The sequence below is a fragment of the Oncorhynchus mykiss genome, chromosome 14 (assembly GCF_013265735.2).
Source record: "Oncorhynchus mykiss isolate Arlee chromosome 14, USDA_OmykA_1.1, whole genome shotgun sequence".
In the NCBI taxonomy this organism is placed as follows: Eukaryota; Metazoa; Chordata; class Actinopteri; order Salmoniformes; family Salmonidae; genus Oncorhynchus; species Oncorhynchus mykiss.
Genome location: NC_048578.1, coordinates 20,230,584 through 20,255,965, shown reverse-complemented (window position 1 = coordinate 20,255,965; position 25,382 = coordinate 20,230,584). Strand labels below are relative to the sequence as shown.

Sequence of the window (25,382 nt, the reverse complement as noted above, 5' to 3'; positions counted from 1 at the left end):
TGATATCCCACATAGGTCTTCCTTCGACCAATCACGTAAGCAATCACTACAATGAGAATCAAGATGGCCAGGGCGACACCAACAATGACTGGGATTAAGATGCTGGTGTCATCCAGTGAACATTCATGGGCTGCAGACGAGAGAGAGAATCAATGAGCATGACTCGGAACATCTCATCTTCTCATGCTCATTTGGTTGTTAATCAGTTTAAGCAGGGGCAGAAACATGGCATAGTATAAAATACATATGAGCATTTTAGTCATTTAGCAGACGCTCTTATCCAGAGCAACTTAAACGAGCAATTAGGGTTAAGTGCCTTACTCAAGGGCACAGATTTTGTTTACTTAGTTGGCTCGGGGATTCGAACCAGGAACCTTTCGGTTACCCACGCAACGCTATTAACCGCTAGGCTACCTGCTGCTCTAAATACTTAGCCGTTTCTCACCAAACTGGACAGTTGACCTATTCTACTGATACCAAGAGTGGTTATTATGGCCTATGCCTCAGTTTCAAGCATATTTGCTGCATTTGGCTCTAGTAACCCTAGTAAACTGTAGCATATAGCTAATACAACACAAAGGTATTGATTACAATTCACCATCTCAGAGTCACCTACCTGTAGCAAATTCCCCTTTTTCAACCCCAAAGGGCTGGACGCGAAGCTTGAACGTGTAGAGAGTGAGCGTTTCGGTGACAGTTAATGTCTGCTCCCTGTTGCACATGTAGGAGCTGCCTACCGCCGCCACCCAAATGGACATGTTGGTATTGGCTGCAACAACAGCCACCCCTGGACGTAACACACAGAGTGAGCAAAGAGAGTAGAGGTTTTAATATGCATTGTATATACTGTGTATGTATGTAATGTATAGTGTTTATTTCTTATAAAGCCGCACTGTGTCCAAGACAACTTTCCCCTGGCGGACAATAAAGTTGATCCTATACTAACGTCCAAATAGGGACTTGGTTTCCTACACTAGTGCTTTCTGAAAGGGTTTGTAGTGCTAGGTTGCCTACCAGTGGCTGGTTTCACTGTGACGTTCAGAGCGTGCAGGTGGAACTTCTTGCTGTCCTGTAACGAGCAAGGAAACACCTTGAACAGGAGACAAACAGACCTTACGCTGCATCCTACCGCCTTAGTCCAGCTGTCTACAAGTTAAATGCAGACAACCAGGATAATAACGGCCTTAGTTTCAGATATTTGGCCTCGTCAACTTACGTTGCTGAAAGTGAACATGATGGTGATTGTGTCCGATGTCAGTATGAGGATGCTGCTGTTGACCCCACAAGCCCCGCCCACTTCAGTCGCACTGGGCACCAGATTGATGGTCTCCACTTTCTAATAAAGGGGAAAGGGAGTGTGGGATACCTAGTCAGTTGTACAACAACGCATTCAACAGAAAACACAGGTTGATAAACAACAAGAATATTAACATACTAGTAACAACAACCTATCTTCATAGACAAGTCAAGTTCTCTGCGACAAACATGTCTGAACCCTTTCTACTGAACAGGCAATTGCATGACAACATCAAAAGAGCCCATTTTAAAATGGCTATACTATGTGTATACATACGTCTCCTTGCTTGAAGCCGATCCGCAGGCCGAAGGTGGCCATTAAGCAGGCTGTACTGTTGAAGTCGGGTGCGATGCTGTAATTTCCAGTGGTGGGTGTGGGCAGTGTAGGGGTAGGGGTAGAAGTGGGGGCAGCTGTGGTGGTAACGGTCGTGGTGGGCGCCACAGTGGTGGAGGTTAGGTCAGCAGTGCATACAGTGTCTGTGTAAGAAGGACAGAGAAATACTTTTCAGAGAACAAACAGGGTTGGGATCAATTCAGTAAGTAAACTGATATTCAGTTCACTTCTTGAATTGATATTGTATTGAAATGGAATAGACTTCAAACCTGGAGAACAGACACAGTAATAGTGTTTGACATAATGCACAATAAATCAGATAATTGTCACAGTTGATCCTACAATGGCCTGATGCTTGTTCTCGTACAACCTACCGGTGTCACTTTTGCTGCCGTTTGTGACAAACGCCTGTAAAGTAACATCATACAGCGTCTGAGTGACAGACTCTACTCTCTGGACATTTTCACTCTTGCAGGAGTAGTAGGTATCCACACCCACGTTGGTAATCCTTGGCTTTGCTGTCACAGACTTGGTTTCTAAACCCAAGAGAGATTCAGTCAAATATCAGCATGCGTCATATCAACTACAGTACCGAATTGGTATATCATGAATGAACAGTATCATGACAAGGCTGTGTAGTCACTAGTTACCGTTTGACGTGGAGTTGGTGAAGACTCTTGAGTCATTGAGGTTGTAGGTGAAGACAATGGAATCTACTTGGTACGTTTTGTTGTCCTTAGTGAATTCAACCGCCCAGCTGTGCCCGTCTCCAAAACCGAGTTTCAATGTTGATGTTGTGTTATTGCAGATACTCCCTTCTGTTGTCACATTTTCAGGCAGTACAAAAAGAACCGTTTCACTCTGAAAAGGGGCCGAAAATATTGGACAGTCATTAAGAAAGTGACAAGAGGGGAATCCCATTCCTGTCAAGTACTTTCTCAGGAACAGGGCTATTTCAGATGCTTAGGTCATGAGAAAATAGTATTGTTGACATAACTTAACAGTGTGTCCGTTCTTATGATGGATTAGGAGGAAAAAAAGGAACAAAATAATATTTTATATCCTGGGAAATATCTAGGCCTATAAATCAGACTGAGATGGGAGTTATTAAAGAGAAGGAAAAAAAAAATTTTTTTTTTTTTTTTATATAAGGGCTATAACTTTGATGAACCCTGGTGAAATAGACAAGCCATGAAAATTACAGGATACAGTTGTGGCCCAAAATAATGGCACCCTTGCACTTTTTTCAAGTAACTCACAATGTCCCACCAAAATAAGTTGAAATTGACTAAAGTATTTGGACTCCACAATTCTTTATTTCACTGTTATTACAGAACCTTTATTTTTTATTCAGAACTTAATATATACATTTAAAATAAACAGAAATGGCATTGACAAAATTATCCACACCCTAGACTTAATATTTGGTCAAAATAACCGCAATCAAGCACATCCTATAGCCATTGATGAGCTTCCTGAACCTCTGCACTGGAAGTTTGGCCCACTCCTCATGTAAACGGTTCCAGTTCTCCCAGATTTGAAGGGTGCCTTCTTCCAACTGCTGTTTTCAGATCTCTCAACAGGTTTTCAATGGGATCTTAGATCTGGCCACTTCAGAACAGTCCAGCGTTTTGTCTTGAACCATTCCTGGGTGCTTGGGGTCATTGTCCTGCCGGAAGAACCATGATATTCGATGGAGACCCAGCTTTCTGACACCGGGTCCGACATTGCGCTCTAAAAGGCCTTGGTATTGTCCTGATTTCATGATGCCATGCATACGTTCAACACACCCAGTGCCAGAGGCAGCAAAGCAACCACAAATCATCACTGAACCTCCATGTTTGACTGTAGGGAAGGTGTTCTTTTCTTTGAAGGCTTAATTTTGTTTTCTGTAAACAGAGATGGTGTGTTTTACCAAAAAGCTCTAAGTTGGTCTCATCTCATTCTCCCAGACAGATTTTGGCATGTTCAGGTGTGTTTTGGCAAATTGCAGTCAGGCAGCTTGCGTAAGTATTCACCCCCCCTTGGCATTTTTCCTAATTTGTTGTTTTACAACCTGGAATTAAAATAGATTTTTGGTGGTTGGATCATTGGATTTACACAACATACCTACCACTTTGAAGATGCAAATGATTTTTTCTTGTCTCTATAAGTTGGCATATCCAGCCACTGTGATTTTTGCCCATTCTTCAAGACAAAACTGCTCCAGCTCCTTCATGTTGGATGGGTTCTGCTGGTGTACAGCAATCTTTAAGTCATTCCACAGATTCTAAATTGGATTGAGGTCTGGGCTTTGACTAGGCCATTCCAAGACATTTAAATGTTTCCCCTTAAACCACTCGAGTGTTGCTTTAGCAGTATCCTTAGGGTCATTGTCCTGCTGGAAGGTGTACCTCCGTCCCGGTCTCAAATCTCTGGAAGACAAAACCGGTTTCCCTCAAGAATTTCCCTGTATTTAGCGCCATCCATCATTCCTTCAATTCCGACCAGTTTCCCAGTCCCTGCCGATGAAATACATCCCCACAGCATGATGCTGCCACCACCATGCTTCACTGTGGGGATGGTGTTATCGGGGTAATGAGAGGTGTGGAGTTTGCACCAGACAAAACGTTTTCCTCATTGGCCAAAAAGCTACATTTTAGTCTCATCTGACCCGAGCACTTTCTTCCATATGGTTAGGGAGTCTCCCTCATGCCATTTGGTGAACACCAAACATGTTTGCTTATTTTCTTTAAAGCAATGGCTTTTTTTTCCTGGCCACTTCTGTAAAGCCCAGCTCTGTGGAGTGTACGGCATAAAGTGGTCCTATGGACAGATACTCCAATAACCCTGAAGGAGCTGCAAAGCTCCACAGCGGACATCTTCGGTCTCTTTGTTGTCTCTCTGATTAAAGCCCTCCTTGCCTGGTCCGTGAGATTTGGCGGGCGGCCCTCTCGTCAGGTTTGTTGTGGTACTATATTCTTTCCATTTTTTAAATGTTTAATAATGGATTTAATGGTGCTCTGTGGGATGTTCAAAATTAATTATATTTTTTTACAACTCAACCCTGATCTGTACTTCTCCACAACTTTGTCCCTGACCTGTTTGGAGAGCTCCTTGGTCTTCATATTGCCGCTTGCTTGGTGGTGCCCCTTGCTTAGTGGTGTTGCAGACTCTGGGGCTGTCAGAACATGTGTACAGTTGAAGTCGGAAGTTTACATACACCTTAGCCAAATACATTTAAACTCAGTTTCACAATTCCTGACATTTAATCCCAGTAAAAATTCCCTGTCTTAGGTCAGTTAGGATCACTACTTTATTTTAAGAATGTGAAATGTAGGAATAATAGTATAGATAATGATTTATTTCAGCTTTTATTTCTTCCATCACAATCCCAGTGGGTCAGAAGTTTACATACAGTCAATTAGTATTTGGTAGCATTGCCTTTAAATTGTTTAACTTGGGTCAAACGCGTCAGGTAGCCTTCCACAAGCTTCCCACAATAAATTGGGTGAATTTTGGCCTATTCTTCCGGACAGAGCTGGTGTAATTGAGTCAGGTTTGTTTGCTCGCACACACTTTTCCAGTTCTGCCCACAAATTCTTCTGCCCACAAATTGTTGTCAGGGCTTTGTGATGGCAACTCCAATACCTTGACTTTGTTGTCCTTAAGCCATTTTGCCACAACTTTGGAAGTATGCTTGGGGTCGTTGTCCATTTGGAAGACACCTTTGCGATCAAGCTTTAACTTCCTGACTGATGTCTTGAGATGTTGCTTCAATATATCCACATAATTTTCATGCCTCATGATGCCATCTATTTTGTGAAGTGCAGCTGCAAACCGTAGTCTGGCTTTTTTATGGTGGTTTTGGAGCAGTGGCTTCTTCCTTGAATAGTGGCCTTTCAGGTTATGTCGATATAGGACTCGTTTTACCAGCATCTTCACAAGGTCCTTTGCTGTTGTTCTGGGATTGATTTACACTGGAAATTGCTCCCAAGGATGAACCAGACTTGTGGAGGGCTACAATTATTTTCTGAGGTCTTGGCTGATTTCTTTTGATTTTCACATGATGTCAAGCAAAGAGGCACTGAGTTTGAAGGTAGGCCTTGAAATACATCCACAGGTACACCTCCAATTGACTCAAATTATGTCAATTAGCCTATCAGAAGTCTCTAAAGCCATGACATAATTTTCTGGAATTTTCCAAGCTGTTTAAAAGGCACAGTCAACTTAGTGTATGTACTCTTCTGACCCACTGGAATTGTGATACAGTGAATTATAATAAAGTGATATAGTCTGTCTGTAAACAATTGTTGGAAAAATGACTTGTGTCATGCAAAGTAGATGTCCTGACCGACTTGCCAAATCTATATTTTGTTAACAAGAAATTTGTGGAGTGGTTGAAAAACGAGTTTTAATGACTCCAACCTACGTGTATGTAAACTTCCGACTTCAACTGTATATATAACGAGATCATGTGACACTTAAATAAAGTCCACCTGTGTGCAATCTAACTAATTATGTGACTTCTGATGGTAATTGGTTGCACCAGATCTTATTTAGGGGCTTCATAGCAAAGGGGGTGAATACATATGCATGCAGCAATTTTCTGTAATTTTTTAAATTTCACTTCACCAATTGGGACCAATTTGTTTATGTCCATTACATGAAATCCAAATAAAAATCCATTTAAATTACAGGTTGTAATGCAACAAAATAGGAAAAAAGCCAAGGGGGATGAATACTTTATTTGGCACTGTATGTATTTCTCTCAGCAGTGGGGTCCTCTTGGGTCTACTACCATATAAATCCCTTAAGGGCCCCCTTAGTGGCCAAGTCCAGGGAGGTTGGCTACAGTGGCGTCGGCCTCAAACTTCTTGTTAACATTACATACAGTGGGAATATGAACATCAAGGTCTCTGGAGATTGTCCAAGCTTGGCTACAATCTTGTATCTGACCTCAAATAATTTTCTGCTTTTCTTTCTTTCCCCTATGCTCATTGTGGTACACAGTGACACGAAATAGGAGAATGAGTCCTTTTCTCTATTCAAACTGGTTGAATCAGTAATTTTTTTTATATAGTAGACACCTGCAACTCACCACAGACGAGTTCAATTCCAAAGTAAAGGAGAATCACCTGCTTGAAATTACTTATTTGTAACTACTTCTAGAAGGTGCCAATAATATTGTCCGGCCATTTTATGATTTCTTTGTGGAATAAGCTAACATTTAGTAAATTATTCAGATTTCTTTTTTTTTTCAACTGCAAACCAAATACATGAATATGTGGATACCAAAATATGTATTCATTTCAAGACTTTTCAGGAAGAAATGATTCATTACTTGAAAAAAGTGCAAGGGTGTCAATATTTTGGCTCACAACTATTTAGTCAACAGGGGAAAAAAACTAAACAGAAAATGGATGAACAGAAGACATTTCTCAGCAGCTGGGCTACACCCCTATACCCAGAGTCAATATTCATGTAGTCCGTTTATTTGTGTGGCTATTCTTAGCTCGCTTAATGTTCTGTTCGGTAGCCAACTAGCACTCACGTGGCTGCAAGTAATGCTTAAGTTGTAAAACGTGTATTGATATAAGTAGGACAGATGATGACTGAAAAAAACAAAAAACATATCGGAGTTGTCTTTCGATGGCTATGCATATTCATGGCATGAGGCTAGTAGCATAGCATCCCTCTCCCTTGATACCTGGACTGTTTTAGGAGTTCTCTAAAGGCTTAGATGTACTAGCCTGCAAATTAAAAACAATTTAAATAGGAGTAAATATACAGATTACGCACCTTATTTACACCAACTTCATAGGTGACGGAGAAGTTGACCATCAAATTGGCGTAGAGGCATAATTTATTCTCTGTGTTGTTGACTGACACCTCAGTCGCATGTGACAGGTGGAGTTCTGCAATAGAAATAAAGTCTTGCATTTCATAATGAGAAGACAAAAAAAGATGAGGCAGATGTGTAAATAAACCCCTTTTCAATATATTCAAGGTAAACGCACATCTTACCAGCATAGGTAGGCTAGTCAAACATGCGTTTTGGATATTTTCTACTTCCCTTATAAAAGTAGCCCAATGGCCTCAAATCACTGTAAATGTCAGAGTGGGGAACACGCCATGGGCTAACGATTTCCTAACCTTCATTTTTAAACTGTTGAATAAACCGTTCATCAGCAGATTACTCTCACATGGGACTAAATGGTAGGTCACGGTTAGGCTTGACCTGGAGTGACAGGGACCACGTCACCCCAGGTCACGGTTAGGCTTGACCTGGAGTGACAGGGACCACGTCACCCCGAGTGACCTGATATCAGAGGCCCTAGCTTGCAACAGAGGACTCTGGGGCCATTTCTCACTCAGGCCAAATGAACACATTGATGTAAATATAAACTTTATGCATATGGGGGGGCGATCAGAGATTTACTACTGAAAACAAAACTAGGATTCTGACTGTATTGAATATTAAAAGAGAATCGTGGCAGACAAGTGATTGCTGTAGCAATTTTAACAAAAAAGAAATCATTTTTTTATATATATTTTTTCATTGTTGGACATAAGACTAAAAACACCAGGAAATCCACTCCAAGTGATTTTCATTTTTGAAATCTGTTACCAAGTATAATAGAGAGTTGTGATCATAATATAACTAATAATTAATTGGATTTATATAGTGCTTTTCCACCAACTGGGGTACTCAAAGCGCTTTACATAGTAGGGGGAAACTCACCTTACCCCCCTATCAATGTGTAGCACCCACCTCAGTGCTGCACAGTAACCATTTTTGTGCCAGAACGCTCACCACACATCAGCTATCAAAACAAATTGTATTTGTCACATGCACCGAATACCTTAGTGAAATGCTTACTTACAAGCCGTTAACCAACAATGCAGTTATGAAAAATAAGTTAAGAAAGTATTTACTAAAATAAAATACATGTAAAGAATACATATAAAAATAAATAATTAAAGCACAACAATAAAGTAATGAGGCTATATACAGGGGGTACCGGTACAGAGTCAATGTGCGGGGGCACAAGTTAGTTGAGGTATTATGTACATGTAGGTACAGTGACTATGCATAGATAATAAACAGATAGTAGCAGCAGCGTAAAAATGGAGGTGAGGGTCAATGAAAATAGTCCGGGTAGCCATTTGAATAGCTGTTCAGAAGTTATGTCATGGGGGTAGAAGCTGTTAAGAAGCCTTTGGGACCTAGACATGGTGCGCCAGTAACGCTTGCCGTGCGGTAGCAGAGAGAACAGTCTATGACTAGTGTGGTTGGAGTCTGACAATTTTTAGGGCCTTCATCTGACAACACCTGGTATAGAGGTCTTGGATGGCAGGAATCTTGGCCACAGTAATGTACTGGGGCGTACGCACTACCCTCTGTAGTGCCTTGCGGTCGGAGGCCGACCAGTTGCCATACCAGGCAGTGATGCAAGCAGTCAGGATGCTCTCGATGGTGCAGCTGTAGAACTTTGAGGATGTGAGTGCCAAATCTTTTCAGTCTCCTGAAGGGGAATAGGTGTTGTCGTGCCCTCTTCACAACTGTCTTGGTGTGTTTGGACCATGATAGTTTGTTGGTCGTGTGGACACCAGTGAACTTGAAGCTCTCAAATTGCTCCAAAACAACCCCTTTGATGAGAATGTGGGCGTCCTGTAGTCCACGATCATATATCCTTTGTCTTGATCACAATGAGGGAGAGGTTGTTATCCTAGGCACCACACTGCAGGTCTCTGACCTCCTCCCGAAAGGCTGTGTCATCGTTGTTAGTGATCAGGCCTACCACTGGTTGTGTCATCAGCAAACTTAATGATGGTGTTGGAGTCGTGCCTGGCTGTGCAGTCATGAGTGAACAGGGAGTACAGGAGGGGACTGAGCCCGCACCCCTGAGGGGCCCCTGTGTTGAGGATCAGTGTGGCAGGTGTTGTTACCTACCCTTACCACCTGGGGGCAGCCCGTCAGGAAATCCAGGCTCCAGTTGCAGTTGTTTTGTCCCAGGGTCCTTAGCTTAGTGATGAGCTTTGAGGGCACTATGGTGTTGAACGCTGAGATGTAGTCAATGAATAGAATTCTCACATAGGTGTTCCTTTGGTTCGGGTGGGAAAGGACAGTGTGGAGTGCAATAGAGATTGCATCATCTGTGGATCTGTTGGGGTGGTATGCAAATTGGAGTGGGTCTAGGGTTTCTGGGATGATGGTGCTGATGTGAGCCATGACCAGTCTTTCAAAGCACTTCATGGCTACAGACGTGAGTGCTACGGGTCAGTAGTCATTTAGGCTGGTTACCTTGGTGTTCTTGGACACAGAGACTATGGTGGTCTGCAGGGGCGGACTGAAACAACAATTCAGGCCAGGAATTTGACTCCATCCCAGGACACCCTGTTCACGCAAACCACCAGACGGCTAATTTTATAGGCTAACCCTATTTGTTAAAGTAACGGGTACCAAACAAGTTATACATTTGGCCACTATGCTCATTGGGGAAGAAAGTTATCCACATTACAAAACACAAACATTTGGGACTGACCAACAAGTAGCCTATCTGAACACTGAGTAAGGTAAACTATGGTTATGGGTCCACCATCAATCTCACTAGGAATACACCAACCATAGCACATACAAATGTACAAGGCTAGACACACAAAACAATTAGCCTACACTTTTTTTTAAAGAGAATGAGATATACAGAGTTAGCTCAAATGATTCTCTATATTCAAGCATATCAAAAAACTTCACACACACATTCACTAAACATAAGCTACAACAATGTAAGTAAGTATAATTAAAAAGTCAAAAAAGCACTCTTCAAAAAAATGTAGATTACAGTGTTCACTAACTGGTGCCCATAAAGCAAACAGCACAAAAATAAAACACATCTAAACACTGAGTCAATGAAATTGAACATTGGCTACATAACTGCAAGTATAATACGAAAGTCCAAAAAAACATGCCTCTGTACAAAAGCTTTAACTCACAGCAAATTGTCTTTCACCCATGTCAGCCTGTAATTACCACTAGTAAACCAGCAGGCGGCACAGTAACTCACTGGCATCTTGTCAATGTCATCATCTTTGTCAAGTCCCATAAGAATCTCCCTCTCGGTTGCCATCAAAAGGAACGTGTCAAGGTTCTCTTGAGTGAGGGAGGTTCTTAGGCGGTTCTTCATGAATTTCAGGGTGGAGAAGGTCCTCTCACAAGCCACTTGAGTGATGGATAGGGTGAGGAGGAACTTGTAGCCCAAACCAATGATGTGAAACACTTCCTTGAGCAGATTGTACTGAGACAGGAGAAGATTGCAGCACATCGGGCAGTTTTTACACGTGGAACAACTTCTGCTCACCAACTCCACACTTTCATCAGGATCCTCAAAGCCTTCCCATGATTCATCACTGGCGGCGGCAGCCCTGGTGTTGTCCTCCTCCAATGCTGACTGTTTCAGTCTTTCCCACTGTTGTGCAAGGCTGATCAGTTCAGCCTGCAATGCCTCAACAGTGGCATGTTCATCAAATTCCAGTAAGCATTCGCTGAGCTCCTTCATGGCTGTCTTTGGAAGGCCCTTTTCTCTGATCTCAGGAAAATGCTTCGGATTCATGCAGGAGACATCTGCACACAGCACTGTGTTTGCTGCATAATGGCGGTGAATACTTTCAACAAGTGTCCAGTACCACATTGTGGATCTTGATTTTGTAATCCATGTCAGCATTAGCAATGGACTCATCTTCTGCCAACTCACCTGGTTCTCTTCATTTTTTTGTTCTCTTCTCTGGGAGAGCAGTCTGAGCTTCAGCATCACAGTCCTGCTGCTCCTCCAGAATGCCATTGGCCCACCCAACAAAGTTGTCTGCTGCCCTCTTCACACCCACAAAGACTCGGGCACACTTTTTCAGGTTATCCTCTGTTCCTGTCACCAAGTGCTGTGCTGTTACGATATCCATGCCACTTGTTTGCAAGTATTTAGAGAGAGGGGACATCTGCTCAAGAATCCTGAGAAAAACCTCAGCTGTAAGTATTGTTTCATACTTTAGGAGAGCATCCTAGTACCCTTGGGCCTTGCATCGGATGGCAGGTTTTATGGTCGCATAATTTTCAATTCTTTCCATTGTGATGACCACATCCGTGTGAAGTGCATGGTCAGGCTTTGCAAAGCCTCCAAATACTTTCCTCAAGGCATCAACTTTGACCCACCAGTGTGTTTCACCAATTGCATCAAGCCGTCTGCGTCTCCTGTCCTCACTGGTTTCCTCCCATAGCTTCATGCGCTTGTAGGAATCTTGAACGAACACAGCAATGTCATTCAATAGTGAGAAAAGGGATTCACTTGCCAAACCCCAGTGGTGTCAGTTAGCACAAGGTTGAGGACACCATGTGTACTTGGTTAGGAGACGCTCCTGTTAGCAATGCAGAGAAGACCCTGTATTGTCCTGCATATTAGCTACTTCGCCTGTTGCATTACCAACACACTGTTTGATATCTTTGTCCATCTCTCAAGGGTCTTTTTCACAAGGTCCACAAAGTACTGTCCAGTCGATGACTCACGGTCAATGACCGCAATGAGTCTCTCGTGGACAACATCAGTGAAATATCGCAGAACTACTGCCCACTGTCCTTTGGATGTTAAATCCTGTGTTGTGTCCATTTGTACTGAGATCATCCCTGCCTTTCTCACTTCAACAGCAAGTGTCTACTGAATCAACATTCTGACTTCAATTACTTTATTTGCTGTTGTTTTGGACATCATAGTTACCAAGAACCCTCTCCCTTTACTTTCCATCTGCTTCTTGCTCTTCTCAATGCAATCACTAACATGCTCAGGTAGGAAGAGATAATATTTGCTTAGCAACAATATAAGCTCAAGAAACTTGCCATGATTGACAGCCATGTTTTCCAAGTTATATGCAGCTTCGTGTCTGTGTCCTCCGTAGCTAAGCCCACATTTAGCAATAACTTTAACTACATCAATCACATGTTCCATGACCTGTCTCCTCTTTCTGACCTGTTTTAGTTGAACTGACATTTGCTTATCACTCAGAAGGGTACGGATGTCTGTTTTGCTGGCTCTGAGGAAAAAGGCTTCTGCACTTTCTCTATGGTTCTTGCTTCTCTCATGTTCCTGTACGCTCTGATGGGCATGTTTCAGGCCTACATGCCTCCTTTGACAAATGCACTATCACTGGCTGAAGGTTTTGCGAACGAAAGACATATTGAGCAGGGACAAGGAGTGAGTTACTTCATTGTATGTCAGCCATTTTCTGTTTGTGCCATCTTTGGAGTGGAATACATTCGGAATGACTGAGGGGTTTGTTTTGGGTGGTCCTGAAAAAAATAAGTCAAAATCCTTGGACTGAGGACGGGCAAAATAATCAAATGGATTTTCAGTGCTTTCACTGTCTCTTTCTGTTTTCCCTGTACTGGGCTCTGAACTTCTCTCTCTGCACATCTGGTTGCTCTGCAGAATGAGATTAACATTGTAAATAACCTAAACTTAAACTTGTATTACTTGTGCAGTCATCGATTGTATGCCCCTCGATTACAGTCCTACTGATAATCTCATAAATAAAGAACATATTAACCTAAAATCATAGCCTATATGTTTAGGTTTGTGCTCAGGTTGTATCTGAAGGTTCCTGCTCTGAGTCTGACTCTGAACTGACGCAGACGCTCTAGTGCTGCTGCTGCTTCCTTCTCCACCTTTGCAAAGAAAATACTATTATCAGACTCACTATCATTAGTGTATCAGTAGGCTCTTAATTTTTCCCAGAGCTGTATATTATTGTAGTAACTTGTAATGCTGGTACTAATGGCGCTAATGATCTTTGTCATTGCCTGTGCTGTGTCACACAGGCTGCTGTGTCACACAGGCTACTGTGCTACATTCATGGATGTATTATGGTTACATTACTGTAGCCTGTTTCGCTGTACAGTGTATGTGCTCTTTCCCTCGCTTATGTGGCATGAATCATGACCGAATGCTGGCATGTCCATAGTCTAGGTTTACTATTTTTTACTAGTTGAAACATATTGCCTTCAATGTCATTATGATCACTGTTGCACTCATTACCATGATATAATTCCTCCACGAAGACGTGCAAACTGTTTAGCCTACTGGCCGTTGTGTCACTATTATTAACTAGGCTACTTAGCTAACCATGCTGGGTGTCGTGTGGGTGTGTGTGTTTTAGCTAGTGTTTTTGACTCCCTTACTGGTCCCTTACTGGCAAACATGTTGCTTATTTTGCAGCGTCTGTGGCAAGGGCCTTTCTCTTTTTTTATTCTCACTCTCTGCTCCACCTTTCCTTTTCTGGCCGTCCATTTCGCCATGTGACTTGTCGAAAATGTTGTCGGTAGAGAAGCAGGTTGACGGTTGCTATGTGCGTCGCGGAGAGACATGATGTCATTTTTGGCACGGGGACACTGCAGCGAGAGGGAGAGTCACGCCTGATGCGTGGATTCTCCGTCAACTCATTCCTGCTTGCTATATTGTCACTTGTCAAGTTTACTATTCATGGCAGGCCAAAACAACCCTCAGGCCACCGGGAACTGTCCCTGTGCACCTGGCGGCCAGTCCGCCACTGGCGGTCTGCCTAAAACATGTTGGTATTACAGACTAGGTCAGGGACTGGTAGAACATTTCAGTGAAGACACTTGCCAGTACACGTCCTGGTAATCAGCCTGGCCTTGTGAATGTTGACCTGTTTAAAAAGGTCTTACATCAGCTACGGAGAGTGTGATCTCGCAGTTGTCCGGAACAGCTGGTGCTCTCATGCATGCTTTCAGTGTTGCTTGCCTCGATGCGCACCTAGAAGTCAATTAGCTCCTCTGGTAGGCTCGTGTCACTGGGCAGCTCGCGGCTGTGCTTCCCTTTGTAGTCCGTAATAGTTTGCAAGCCCTGCCACATCCGACGAGCGTCAGAGCTGGTGTTGTCTTAGTCCTGTATTGAAGCTATGCCTGTTTGATGGTTCGTTGGAGGGCATAGCGGGATTTCTTATAAGCTTCCGGGTTAGAGTCCCGCTCCTTGAAAGCGGCAAATCCAGCCTTTAGCTCAGTGCGGATGTTGCCTGTAATCCATAGCTTCTGGTTGGGGTATGTACGTACGGTGCACCAGCTGTTATTGACAAATAGACACAGACCGACAACCTCGTCTTACCGGAGGCAGCTGTTCCATCTTGCCGATACATGGAAAATCCAGCCAGCTGTAAGTTATCCATGTCGTCATTCAGCTACGACTCGGTGAAACACAATATTTTACCGTTTTTAATGTCTCGTTGGTAGGATAGTCTTAATCGGAGCTCATCCAGTTTGTTATCCAATGATTTCACCTTGGCTAATAGGACTGATGGTAGAGGCGGATTACCCACTCGCCCTTAAATCCTTACAAGGGACCCTGACCTACGTTCCCGATATCTTGGCTCTTCTTCATGCAAATGATGGGGATATGGGCCTTGTCCAGTGTCTGAAGTAAATCTTTCTCAGCTGACTCTTTAAGAAAAAGTATTCATCCAGTACGAGGTGAGTAATCACTGTCCTGATATACAGAAGCTCTTTTCGGTCATAAGAGACAGTGGCAGAAACATTATGTACAATATAAGTTACAAATAACGCACACAAAAAACACAATAGCACAATTGGTTAGGAACCTGTAAAACAGCAGCCATCTACTCCGGCACAAGGTGGGGACATGAGGAGTGATATGCCAATTAGGAATGAGGGGGATGATTAGGTGGCCATGATGGAATGTGGCCAAGTTGGGGCTTTACCCATGAGGGGGGTGAACACCCCTACTCTCACAATAAGTTTTATGGGATTTTGATTGACCAGTCGATGCACACCCATTTTAACATCCCATATGAAAGACATCACCCTAAGCAGGGCAATGTCTCCAAATTTAATCAAGGTTTGAAATGATTATATTTTTGTCAAATATGATCTGTTTAGCTTTCTTCCAGTCAATTTGTAGTCTAAACGTATTTATTGTTATGTTCCTCCCCCCGGACGGCTGGATCTAGTTGATCCCTTGTTTAAGATTTCACAGCAGTCAGCAGCCGTTTCACAATCGAACAACACTGTTGGGAAAGGGCAATCAAGAGATGCTTGGTCATGAGTTGCTACAGATTGTACGCGAGCTAATGTTAAAAACCAACGACTGTTGGTGTCCATTACTTGGCGTTACAGGAAAGCAGGTTAGTTTGTATGGGGCTCTCTTGTAATGGACACCAATCTTTGGTATATCACTTTATCTGGGGTAAAATCTGTAGCTAGGTCATGAGACAACTTCCTGATCAACAAGCTTGCAAGGTAACGTTAGCTAGCTAAATAAGATACAACCTTCGAGGTGTGAATCCTTAATTTCCTTTAAACCAAGATTTTGGATTGAACTGGATTTACAACAGTAACTGGTTGCTGTTGCGAACTACGAAAATGTCATGCAACGAAGTGACTAACGACGTTAGCAGATTAGTAACTAGCTAGATAGGTGTTCTGAGCCAAGTCATCTTATCACATGTTCCAAATAAATTGGGTGAATGGAACTGGTGGATTGTTGACAGGTTAAGGTTTGATAGACACAATAATGACGATATAAAGCCAAATACAATGTCTAAACATGACATTGGGTTATAGCCAAAGACAAGAGGAAAAACTCGTCATTTTCCCTGTCCATCCGGGAAGAAGTCCTATCTGCAACTGCTAAATAACACAACAGGCGCATTACCTAGCTAAATAAGCATGACAGGTCAACAGTTCCATAAACTTCAAGTCTGAGATTATGGACAGCATTTTTTTTGAAACAACGTTAAACTAAATTATAGTTAACGTTTGTTTGCTAACTACTGGCGTAGAAAATAAATAGCTAACAATCTGGTAGAGGATAGGCCTGAAGTGACGGAGCACCGAAAGTTTCCTTTTTTGTGACCCACAATATTAGCCAACGGTGACACAAAGCAATATTAATTTCAATTGTCTAAACATACCATTTCCAAGAGCCAGGAAGAAAACCACAAACGCGCACCAAAACATGATAATTTGGTAGCCAAAACACTTCACCCGGAAACAGCGTTCGACTTCGGCTACCTTCCAAATGTGCATCTACCGCAAAAGCAACCAGGAAATTAAAGTCATATGACCTGCGGGCAGAGCTTCCTATATACTAAGCACGTATCGGAACTCCACAAGAAATGTGCTTTGAATAAACCTAGTTGCTACTTCTCCCCCTGAATAAGTGACAAAATATGGATTTTGTAGAATCATGTTCCTGTTTATTTTGTGACACACATCACCCAAACAACCAATCAAAAGATACTATTTCCTCCCTCTTTTTGGGGGAACACATTTGACTATTTACATCGTATGACAATACGGACAAAGATGGTTTAGAAACTCTGATATGGATAACTTCTTGTAATAAAAAGGTGCAGCTGATATGTTGGTAACCCAATATTATATACTACATGCCAATACTATCTTACTATTGGAGGGGGGGGGGTTGAGATGTCTATGAAAATTAACAGATATGAAGGGGGGGAAACAAAATAGAAACACTGACAATTATTTTAATCTGAAGCAGTAAAACAAACATTTATTCAGACAGGGCATAAAGTCCAGTCAAGCATGATTTCTCAATAAACAGTTTCATCTGTTGAGATATCAAACAACTCCATCTATCCACAAACACATGGCCTTCCATAAGGCCTACAGAGAGGACTTACAAAGAATATAATGCTTGGAACATAAGAGATATCATACTTGGGAACATGAAGGGAAACAGGGGCTGATGTGGCTGTGCTTTTAATAGTACATAATCTCTGTCGAAGTTCGCAACTAAAATTAATACATTTGTAAAGTCTTGTCTATAAAAAAAGAAAACATTGAAACAGTCAGGGCTAAAGTAAAATGGAAAACTAAATGCATATAACATGTACAAGTTAAAGTGTTTGTTTAGCAGCATTAACAAATCATATAACAAGTGCTCTATTTTTGGCACATATTGTCAATTCCTCATATTGCTACTTAACAATCGTCCCATTGATTGCTGTTGTTGCTGTTAATAAACAGGAGTAGGTTGCGACTAATAGATACTGAGAATTGTTAGACTTGGCTGCAGGTGCGCATATTTGACACTGAAATCAACCACGGAAAAATTATATCCTACTGTGAATGTTTATCCATGGGTCTCACATACAACATTGATTGATGAGACAAGCTTTACTTTTGTTTTTCTCTTTTCTTCCAAGTGTAGTATGTTAAGAGCCATGTTAGGTGTTTGGACATTTGCATGGGACAGTACAGAGTGAATTAAAATCAAATAAAGTAGTGACTTAAAAACAAGGGTCAGAATGCCATAAACAAATGACAATGGACAGAGATCTAAGTTTGAAAATAAATACTTTTTTTCCCTCTCTGTAAAAAAAGAACAAACTGAACAACATTGGTTTGTCTTTTTTTGTCCAAGGTAGCTAGTCCAATTCTCACCGAGGGGCACTGAGAAATGAATGGACAATATTCTTGTTTAATGGGCATGCAGTCCACAGGAAAACAGGCCCCTGATAAAATCCCGCTGAGCAGTATCCATTCAGTTGTCGGTTGCTGGGTTAAAGAGGGTAACGCTGACATCCATGTGTGCAGAAGAGCAAGAGGAAGAGCATCCATGGGACAGTGCTCAGGGAAGCCTTCAGCCTGACTAGACCACCTGCTCTCCATCTCCCTCTCTTCATCCCTCGCTCTGTCTAGCTCGCTTTAAGCCACATAGTTGTATTGGTTGGGGTTCTCCTTGTCGCGCTCCATGTAATCTCTGTCAATGAGAGACTCTATTCTCTTCTTTAGGTCAGCAGGCTGTTGAGAAAGTGAGTGTCAGCAAACAGAAAATCTCAAAATTACAGTCCACTCTGAAGTGCTTGGAAATGTACTTGGATCATACATGAGTTTTCCTAAAGCCTCGTAGCTAACAAGGCACTTTCTCTCAGCCACCAAGTCACACAGCAAACTGGTCTCAGAGCATTTCATATTATTCTGTACATATAGCCGAGACACTCCATTTGGTATGATCAGTTTTGTTTGGTAACATAAGACAGATGGTTACTTAAGGCAAAAACAAAAGGAGGTTGGTTGGGGTGGAAGGGTCTCCGAGGACATCATCGGACGGGGCCAGTGTCCACTGGGGGTTAGGGTCAGTCTGTTATATCTGGTGTAATTCTCCTGTCTTATGTGGTGTCCTGTGTGAATTTAAGTATGCTCCCTCTAATTCCCTCCCTCTCCTCTCTGAGGATCTGAGCCCTAGGACCATGCCTCAGGACTACCTGTCCTGATGACTCCTGGCTGTCCCCAGTCCACCTGGTCGTGCTGCTACTCCAGTTTCAACTGTTCTGCCTGCGGCTATGGAAACCTGACCTGTTCACCAGACGCGCTACCTTGTCCTGGACCTGCTGTTTTTGATTCTCTCTCCCTCTACCACACCTGCTGTCTCGACCTCTGAATGACCCTGCTGGTCATCTATGAACAGCTTGAAGAACAATCTGGCCTTCATGGCCATGTTCTATCTTCACACGGCACAGCCAGAAGAGGACTGGCCACCCCTCAGAGCCTGGTTCCTCTCTAGGTGTCTTCCTAGGTTCCTGCCTTTCTAGGAAGTCTTTCCTAGCCGCCGTGCTTCTCCATCTGCATTGCTTGCTGTTTGTGGTTTTAAGCTGAGTTTCTGTTTTAACTAACCCTTCCCCTAGTGGTTAGAGCGTTGGACTAGTAACCGAAAGGTTGCAAGATCGAATTCCCGAGCGGACAAGGTAAAAATCTGTCGTTCTGCCCCTGAACAAGGCAGTTAACCCACTGTTCCTAGGCCGTCATTGAAAATAAGAATTTGTTCTTAACTGACTTGCCTAGTTAAATAAAAGGTAAATAAAGGTAAAAATGCTAACTCCTAAACTTATCCCTAACCCAGCTAACATTAGTGAGCTAGCTAACTTTAGCCACATAGATATATTTAGTGAGCGAGCTAACCTTAGCCACTTTGATATATTTAAAAAAATATCATACGATTTGCAAATTCGTTACATTTTGCAAATTCGTAACACATTGTACGTTTCGCAAATTCTTAACATATAATTTGAATTGTAATTCGTAACATATCATATGAAATGGGTGATGGACATCCACAAATAATAAATACCATACAAAACATAACATAAATGGATTGTTAGATTTGCATACAGAATAATACAAAATGCTCTGAGACCAGGTTATGCACAGGGACCGGAGTAACAATTGCAAAATGTATGTTGGAAGGTCAGTCTGTGTAAATAAAGTACCACGTTCCCTACATTGCTTTCGGAAAACTTCACCCCTGAGTGAGTAGTCTTCTTGCACACAGGGTCATGTGTTTCACACGTTTGTTCACTCACCTTGACAGGGAACTTGAGTTGGTTGTACACTTCCGACACCAAGAGGTTATGGCTCAGAGTCTTCCTCATCTTCATGATCCTGACGATGGCGGCATCGATCTGATACTGCCGGTCCTGGTAAACTCGTTCCGTGGTGCTGGCTTGCTCCTCCACCTACCAAGGACAATCCACCAAATGAATGAGTGGCTTATATCCCCCCCACCCATTTTCCTTTTAGTTATAGATAGACAGTACAGATAGAATCAAATGGGTGAGATTGATGAAGTAGCTCAGTTAGTAGCCCATGGCACTGGCAACGCCAGGATAGTGGGTTCAATTCCCGGGACCACCTAAAAGTAAAATATATACAGTTGAAGTCAAAAGTTTACATACACTTAATTAAGTTGGAGTCATTATAACACATTTTTCAACTACGCCACAAATTTCTTGTTAACAAACTATAGTTTTGGCAAGTCGGTTAGGATATCTGCTTTGTGCATGACACAAGTAATTTTTCCAACAATTGTTTACAGACAGATTATTTCACTTCTAATTCACTGTATCACAATTCCAGTGGGTCAGAAGTTTACATACACTAAGTTGACTGTGCCTTTAAACAGCTTGGAAAATTCCAGAAAATGATGTCATGGCTTTAGAAGCTTCTGATAGGCTAATTGGCATCATTTGAGTCAATTGGAGGAGTACCTGTGGATGTATTTCAAGGCCTACCTTCAAACTCAGTGCCTCTTTGCTTGACATCGTGGGAAAATCAAAAGAAAATCAGCCAAGACATCAAACAAAATTGTAGACCTCCACAAGTCTGGTTCCTCCTTGGGCGCAATTACCAAATGCCTGAAGGTACCACGTTCATCTGTACAAACAATAGTATGCAAGTATAAACACCATGAGACCACGCAGCCGCCATTCCGCTCAGGAAGGAGACGGGTTCTGTCTCCTAGAGATTAATATACTTTGGTGCAGAAAGTGCAAATCAATCCCAGAACAGCAGCAAAGGACCTTGTGAAGATGCTGGAGGAAACAGGTACAAAAGTATCTATATCCACAGTAAAACAAGTCCTATATTGACATAACCTGAAAGGCCGTTCAGCAACGAAGAAGCCCCAAAACCACCATAAAAAGCCAGACTACGGTTAACAACTGCAAATGGGGACTAAGGTCGTACTTTTTGGAGAAATGTCCTCTGGTCTGATGAAACAAAAATAGGACTGTTTGGCTATAATGACCATCGTTATGTTTGGAGGGAAAAAGGGCGAGGCTTGCAAGCCAAAGAAAACCATCCCAACTGTGAAGCACGGGGTGGCAGCATCATGGTGTGGGGCTGCTTTACTGCAGGAGGGACTGGTGCACTTCACAAAATAGATGACATCATCATGATGGAAAATTATGTGGATACTATTGAAGCAACATTTCAAGACATCAGTCAGGAAGTTAAAGCTTGGTCACAAATGGGTCTTCCAAATGGACAACGACCCCAAGCATACTTCCAAAGTTGTAGCAAAATGGCTTAAGGACAACAAAGTCAAGGTATTGGAGTGGCCATCACAAAGCCCTGACCTCAATCCTATAGAAAATGTGTGTGCAGAACTGAAAAAGCGTGTGCGAGAAAGGAGGCCTACAAACCTGACTCAGTTCCACCAGCGCTGTCAGGAGGAATAGGCCAAAATTCACCCAACTTATTGTGGGAAGCTTGTGGAAGGCTACTTTGAACGTTTGACCCAAGTTAAACAAATTAAAGGCAATGCTGTCAAATACTAATTGAGTGTATGTAAACTTTTGACCCACTGGGAATGTGATGAAATAAATAAAATCTAAAATAAATAATTCTCTCTATTCTGGCATTTCACATTCTTAAAATAAAGTGGTGTTCTTAACTGACCTAAGACAGGGCATTTTTACTGGGATTAAATGTATTTTGCTCAGGTGTATGTAAACTTCTGACTTCAACCGTACATGACTAAGTGGCTTAGGAAAAAAAAGTCTGCTAAATGGCATAATATTATTATTACAACATAGTGGAGAGTAGCAGACTTGAACACCCGCCTCTAAGGGGCAATGCATAGTTCAGAAACGTTAGTGCTAGAACTAGACTGGACTGAGACTCATATTCCCATCTAAATAGCATTGGGACATATTCATTATGCACTAAAACAAACCTGTCCAATAAAAACATGACAAATATTTCCTCCTAATGAATACAGCCCTGCTGAGAAAGAAAGAGAATATACCGTTTCTTTCATCTGGATCTGGTTGATCTTGATCCTGAAGAGTTTGTGTTTGAAGTCATCGTTACACGAGAACTTGTCTCCGTCCTCCACGTCTTTGCTTTTGGGGACTTTATGGATGACGCGCGCCTTGCCACACGCCAACGACTGCAGGGTCCGCCGCAGCTCGCCATCCTCTGCACACACATCTCACTTTAGGTCAACGCAAACTCAAACCAAAAAGACTGGGCTTGTGTTTCAATCAAATAGAAAAGATGATAGTGATAATAATTGATACAGTTTAAGCAACATGTCTGAAAATGTCTCAAGAGGACTGCTATATTGGATCCATTAGGATTTGTGTCATGACTGAGTACATTGTGATCATACAGACCTATTCCTGTAGCTAGCTTGATCTCCTCTAAGGTGAATTCCTCTCCTTCATTGAACATGAGCAGCACTAGTGTCTGAAACAGGGATACCTGAAGCTCCTTTTTGCCCTGTTTGTGGAAAAGGAAATGTTATCACAATGAATTTCTGCCTAACATACTAGATTAATAAAAATTACTAGCTACTGTACCTCTTTAAATTCAGCTTTTAAAACACAATGGCCTAATGTCGACTGCCACTGGAGCTTTCTGCCACTGTGCTTGCCGAGGTAAAACGTCTTGAAGATCTCCTGCAGCCGCACCATCTGGCCAAGAAAGAGTGTTAAAATAATCATAGACAATGACTATGGCTTTGTCCCAAATTGCACCTTATTCCCTATATAGTTCCCTGGTCAAAAGTACTGCACTATAAAAAAAGGGAACAGGGTGTGACATAAACCAAATGTATTACATAGCAGGTCATAAAATAACAGAGCCTGATACTTGCACTAACCTCTGGGAGCAGATGGACCTCCATTGGGACGTAGGTGGGCCAGTATCCCATGGTGAGGATGTTCACCGTCAGCTCAATGTTACCAGGGAGGTTTTGACACTATGTAATAGGAAAAGGGAGAAACAAACCAACCAATCAATGGTGTCTAATGAGACACATCTAGGCTAATAATTCTAAAGTTAGTTGTTGTTGTGGCAATATTTTCACAAGTTGCAAAGACATAATTATTATTATATATTTTTTTTACATATGGATAGCTGACTGCGTAACGTCTTTGATTCTGTTGTCCTAAAACAGAGAAGGACAAAAGCATGTGTACCTGTTTGAACTGCACCATGATGTCCTTGGAAAGCTCCATGTCCTTGAACATGCCTTCCAGCTTGCTGGTGAATGCCGCTCCACATTCTAAAGAAAGGACCAAGGTTACGAGTCCCTAGTCTCATTCAGTGTCACATGCTTCATCGTTGTTGGTCAAAGTTCTATGTGTACAGTTAGTAGTAGTAGCTAGTGATGGGGGGGATTGATATAGTTACGTACTGCAATATTATATTGATACTTTGACTCGAAAGGATTTTTGTAATAAAATAATACATAAACACATATATACTGATATATATTAATCACATACACCTACCTTGACATTTTCCACATTTTGTTACGTTACAGCCTTATTCTAAAATGTATTCAAATTGTTCCCCCCCCCCCCCCCCCCCCTCATCAATCTACACACACTAGCCCATAATGACAAAGCAAAAACAGGTTTTTGAAACCGTGGCAAATTTATAAATAAAAAAACCTGATATTACATTTGCATTCAGTTGAAGTCAGAAGTTTGCATACACTTACGTTGAAGTCATTAAAAAACTCATTTTTCAACCACCCCACAAATTTCTTGTTAACGAACTATAGTTTTGGCAAGTCGGTTAGGACATCTACTTTGTGCATGACACAAGTAATTTTTCCCAAACATTTTTACAGACAGATTATTTCACTTATAATTCACTGTATCACAATTACAGTGGGTCAGAAGTTTACATACACTAAGTTGACTGTACCTTTTAAAAATGGCTTTAGAAGCTTCTGATAGGCTAATTGACATCATTTGAGTCAATTGGAGGTGTACCTGTGGATATATTTCAAGGCCTACCTTCAAAACTCAGTTCCTCTTTGCTTGATATCATGGGAAAATCAAAAGAAATTAGCCAAAACCTCAGAATAATTTGTTTGTAGACCTCCAAAAGTCTGGTTCATCCTTGGGAGCAATTTCCAAACGCCTGAAGGTACCACGTTCATCTGTACAAATAATAGTACGCAAGTATTAACACCATGGGACCACGCAGCCGTAATACCGCTCAGGAAGAAGACACGTTCTGTCTCCTAGAGACAAATGTAATTTGGTGCGAAAAGTGCAAATCAATCCCAGAACAACAGCAAAGGACCTTGTGAAGATGCTGGAGGAAACAGGTACAAAAATATCTATATCCACAGTAAAACAAGTCCTATATCGACATAACCTGAAAGGCCGCACCATCGCAACCATGAAGCACGGGGGTGGCAGCATCATGTTGTGGGGGTACTTTGCTGCAGGAGGGAATGGTACGCTTCACAAAATTCTTCAAAATGGACAATGACCCCAAGTATACTTCCAAAGTTGTTGCAAAATGGCTTAAGGACAACAAAGTCCAGGTATTGGATTGGCCATCACAAAGCCCTGATCTCCATTCTTTAGAACATTTGAGGCCAGAACTAAAACAGTGTGTGCGAGCAAGGAGTTCTACAAACCTGACTCAGTTCCACCAGCTCTGTCCGGAGGAATGGGCCAAAATTCAACCAATTTATTATTGTGGGAAGCTTGTGGAAGGCCACCCGAAACGTTTGACCGAAGTTAAACAATTTAAAAGGCAATGCTACCAAACACTAATTGAGTGTATGTAAACTTCTGACCCACTGGGAATGTGATGAAAGAAATTAAAGCTGAAATAAATAATTCTCTCTACTATTATTCTGCCATTTCACATTCTTAAAATAAAAGTGGTGATCCTAACTGACCTAAGACAGGGGATTTTTACTGGGATGTCAGGAGTTTTGTATATGTAAACTTCTGACTTCAACTGTAAGTATTCAGATCCTTTACTTTGTTGAAGCACCTTTGGCCGCGATTACAGCCTCAAGTCTTATTGGGTATTCCGCTACAAGCTTGGCACACCTGTATTTGGGGAGTTTCTCCCATTCTTCTCTGCAGATGCTCTCAAGCTCTGGTCAAATTGGATGGGGAGCGTCATTGC

The 25,382-nt window shown here is 42.0% G+C and overlaps 1 protein-coding gene across 2 annotated transcripts in view; it reads right to left on the bottom strand.

Moving 5' to 3' along the window:
- Nucleotides 1-2,280: 2,280 nt before the first annotated feature.
- Nucleotides 2,281-25,382, bottom strand: part of LOC110488965 (cullin-4B) — a 37,486-nt gene continuing 14,384 nt past the window's right edge. For both annotated transcript variants that reach the window (XM_021561464.2, XM_021561463.2), the window contains 9 exons: nt 23,417-23,502; nt 23,098-23,196; nt 22,796-22,909; nt 22,610-22,715; nt 22,240-22,412; nt 20,015-20,167; nt 16,598-18,455; nt 7,412-7,527; nt 2,281-2,491 (listed from right to left, as the gene is read on the bottom strand). In XM_021561464.2, coding sequence (XP_021417139.1) covers nt 18,360-18,455; nt 20,015-20,167; nt 22,240-22,412; nt 22,610-22,715; nt 22,796-22,909; nt 23,098-23,196; nt 23,417-23,502 — 827 coding nt within the window. In that variant the 3' untranslated portion in view covers nt 2,281-2,491; nt 7,412-7,527; nt 16,598-18,359. The remainder of the gene's footprint in view (nt 2,492-7,411; nt 7,528-16,597; nt 18,456-20,014; nt 20,168-22,239; nt 22,413-22,609; nt 22,716-22,795; nt 22,910-23,097; nt 23,197-23,416; nt 23,503-25,382) is intronic.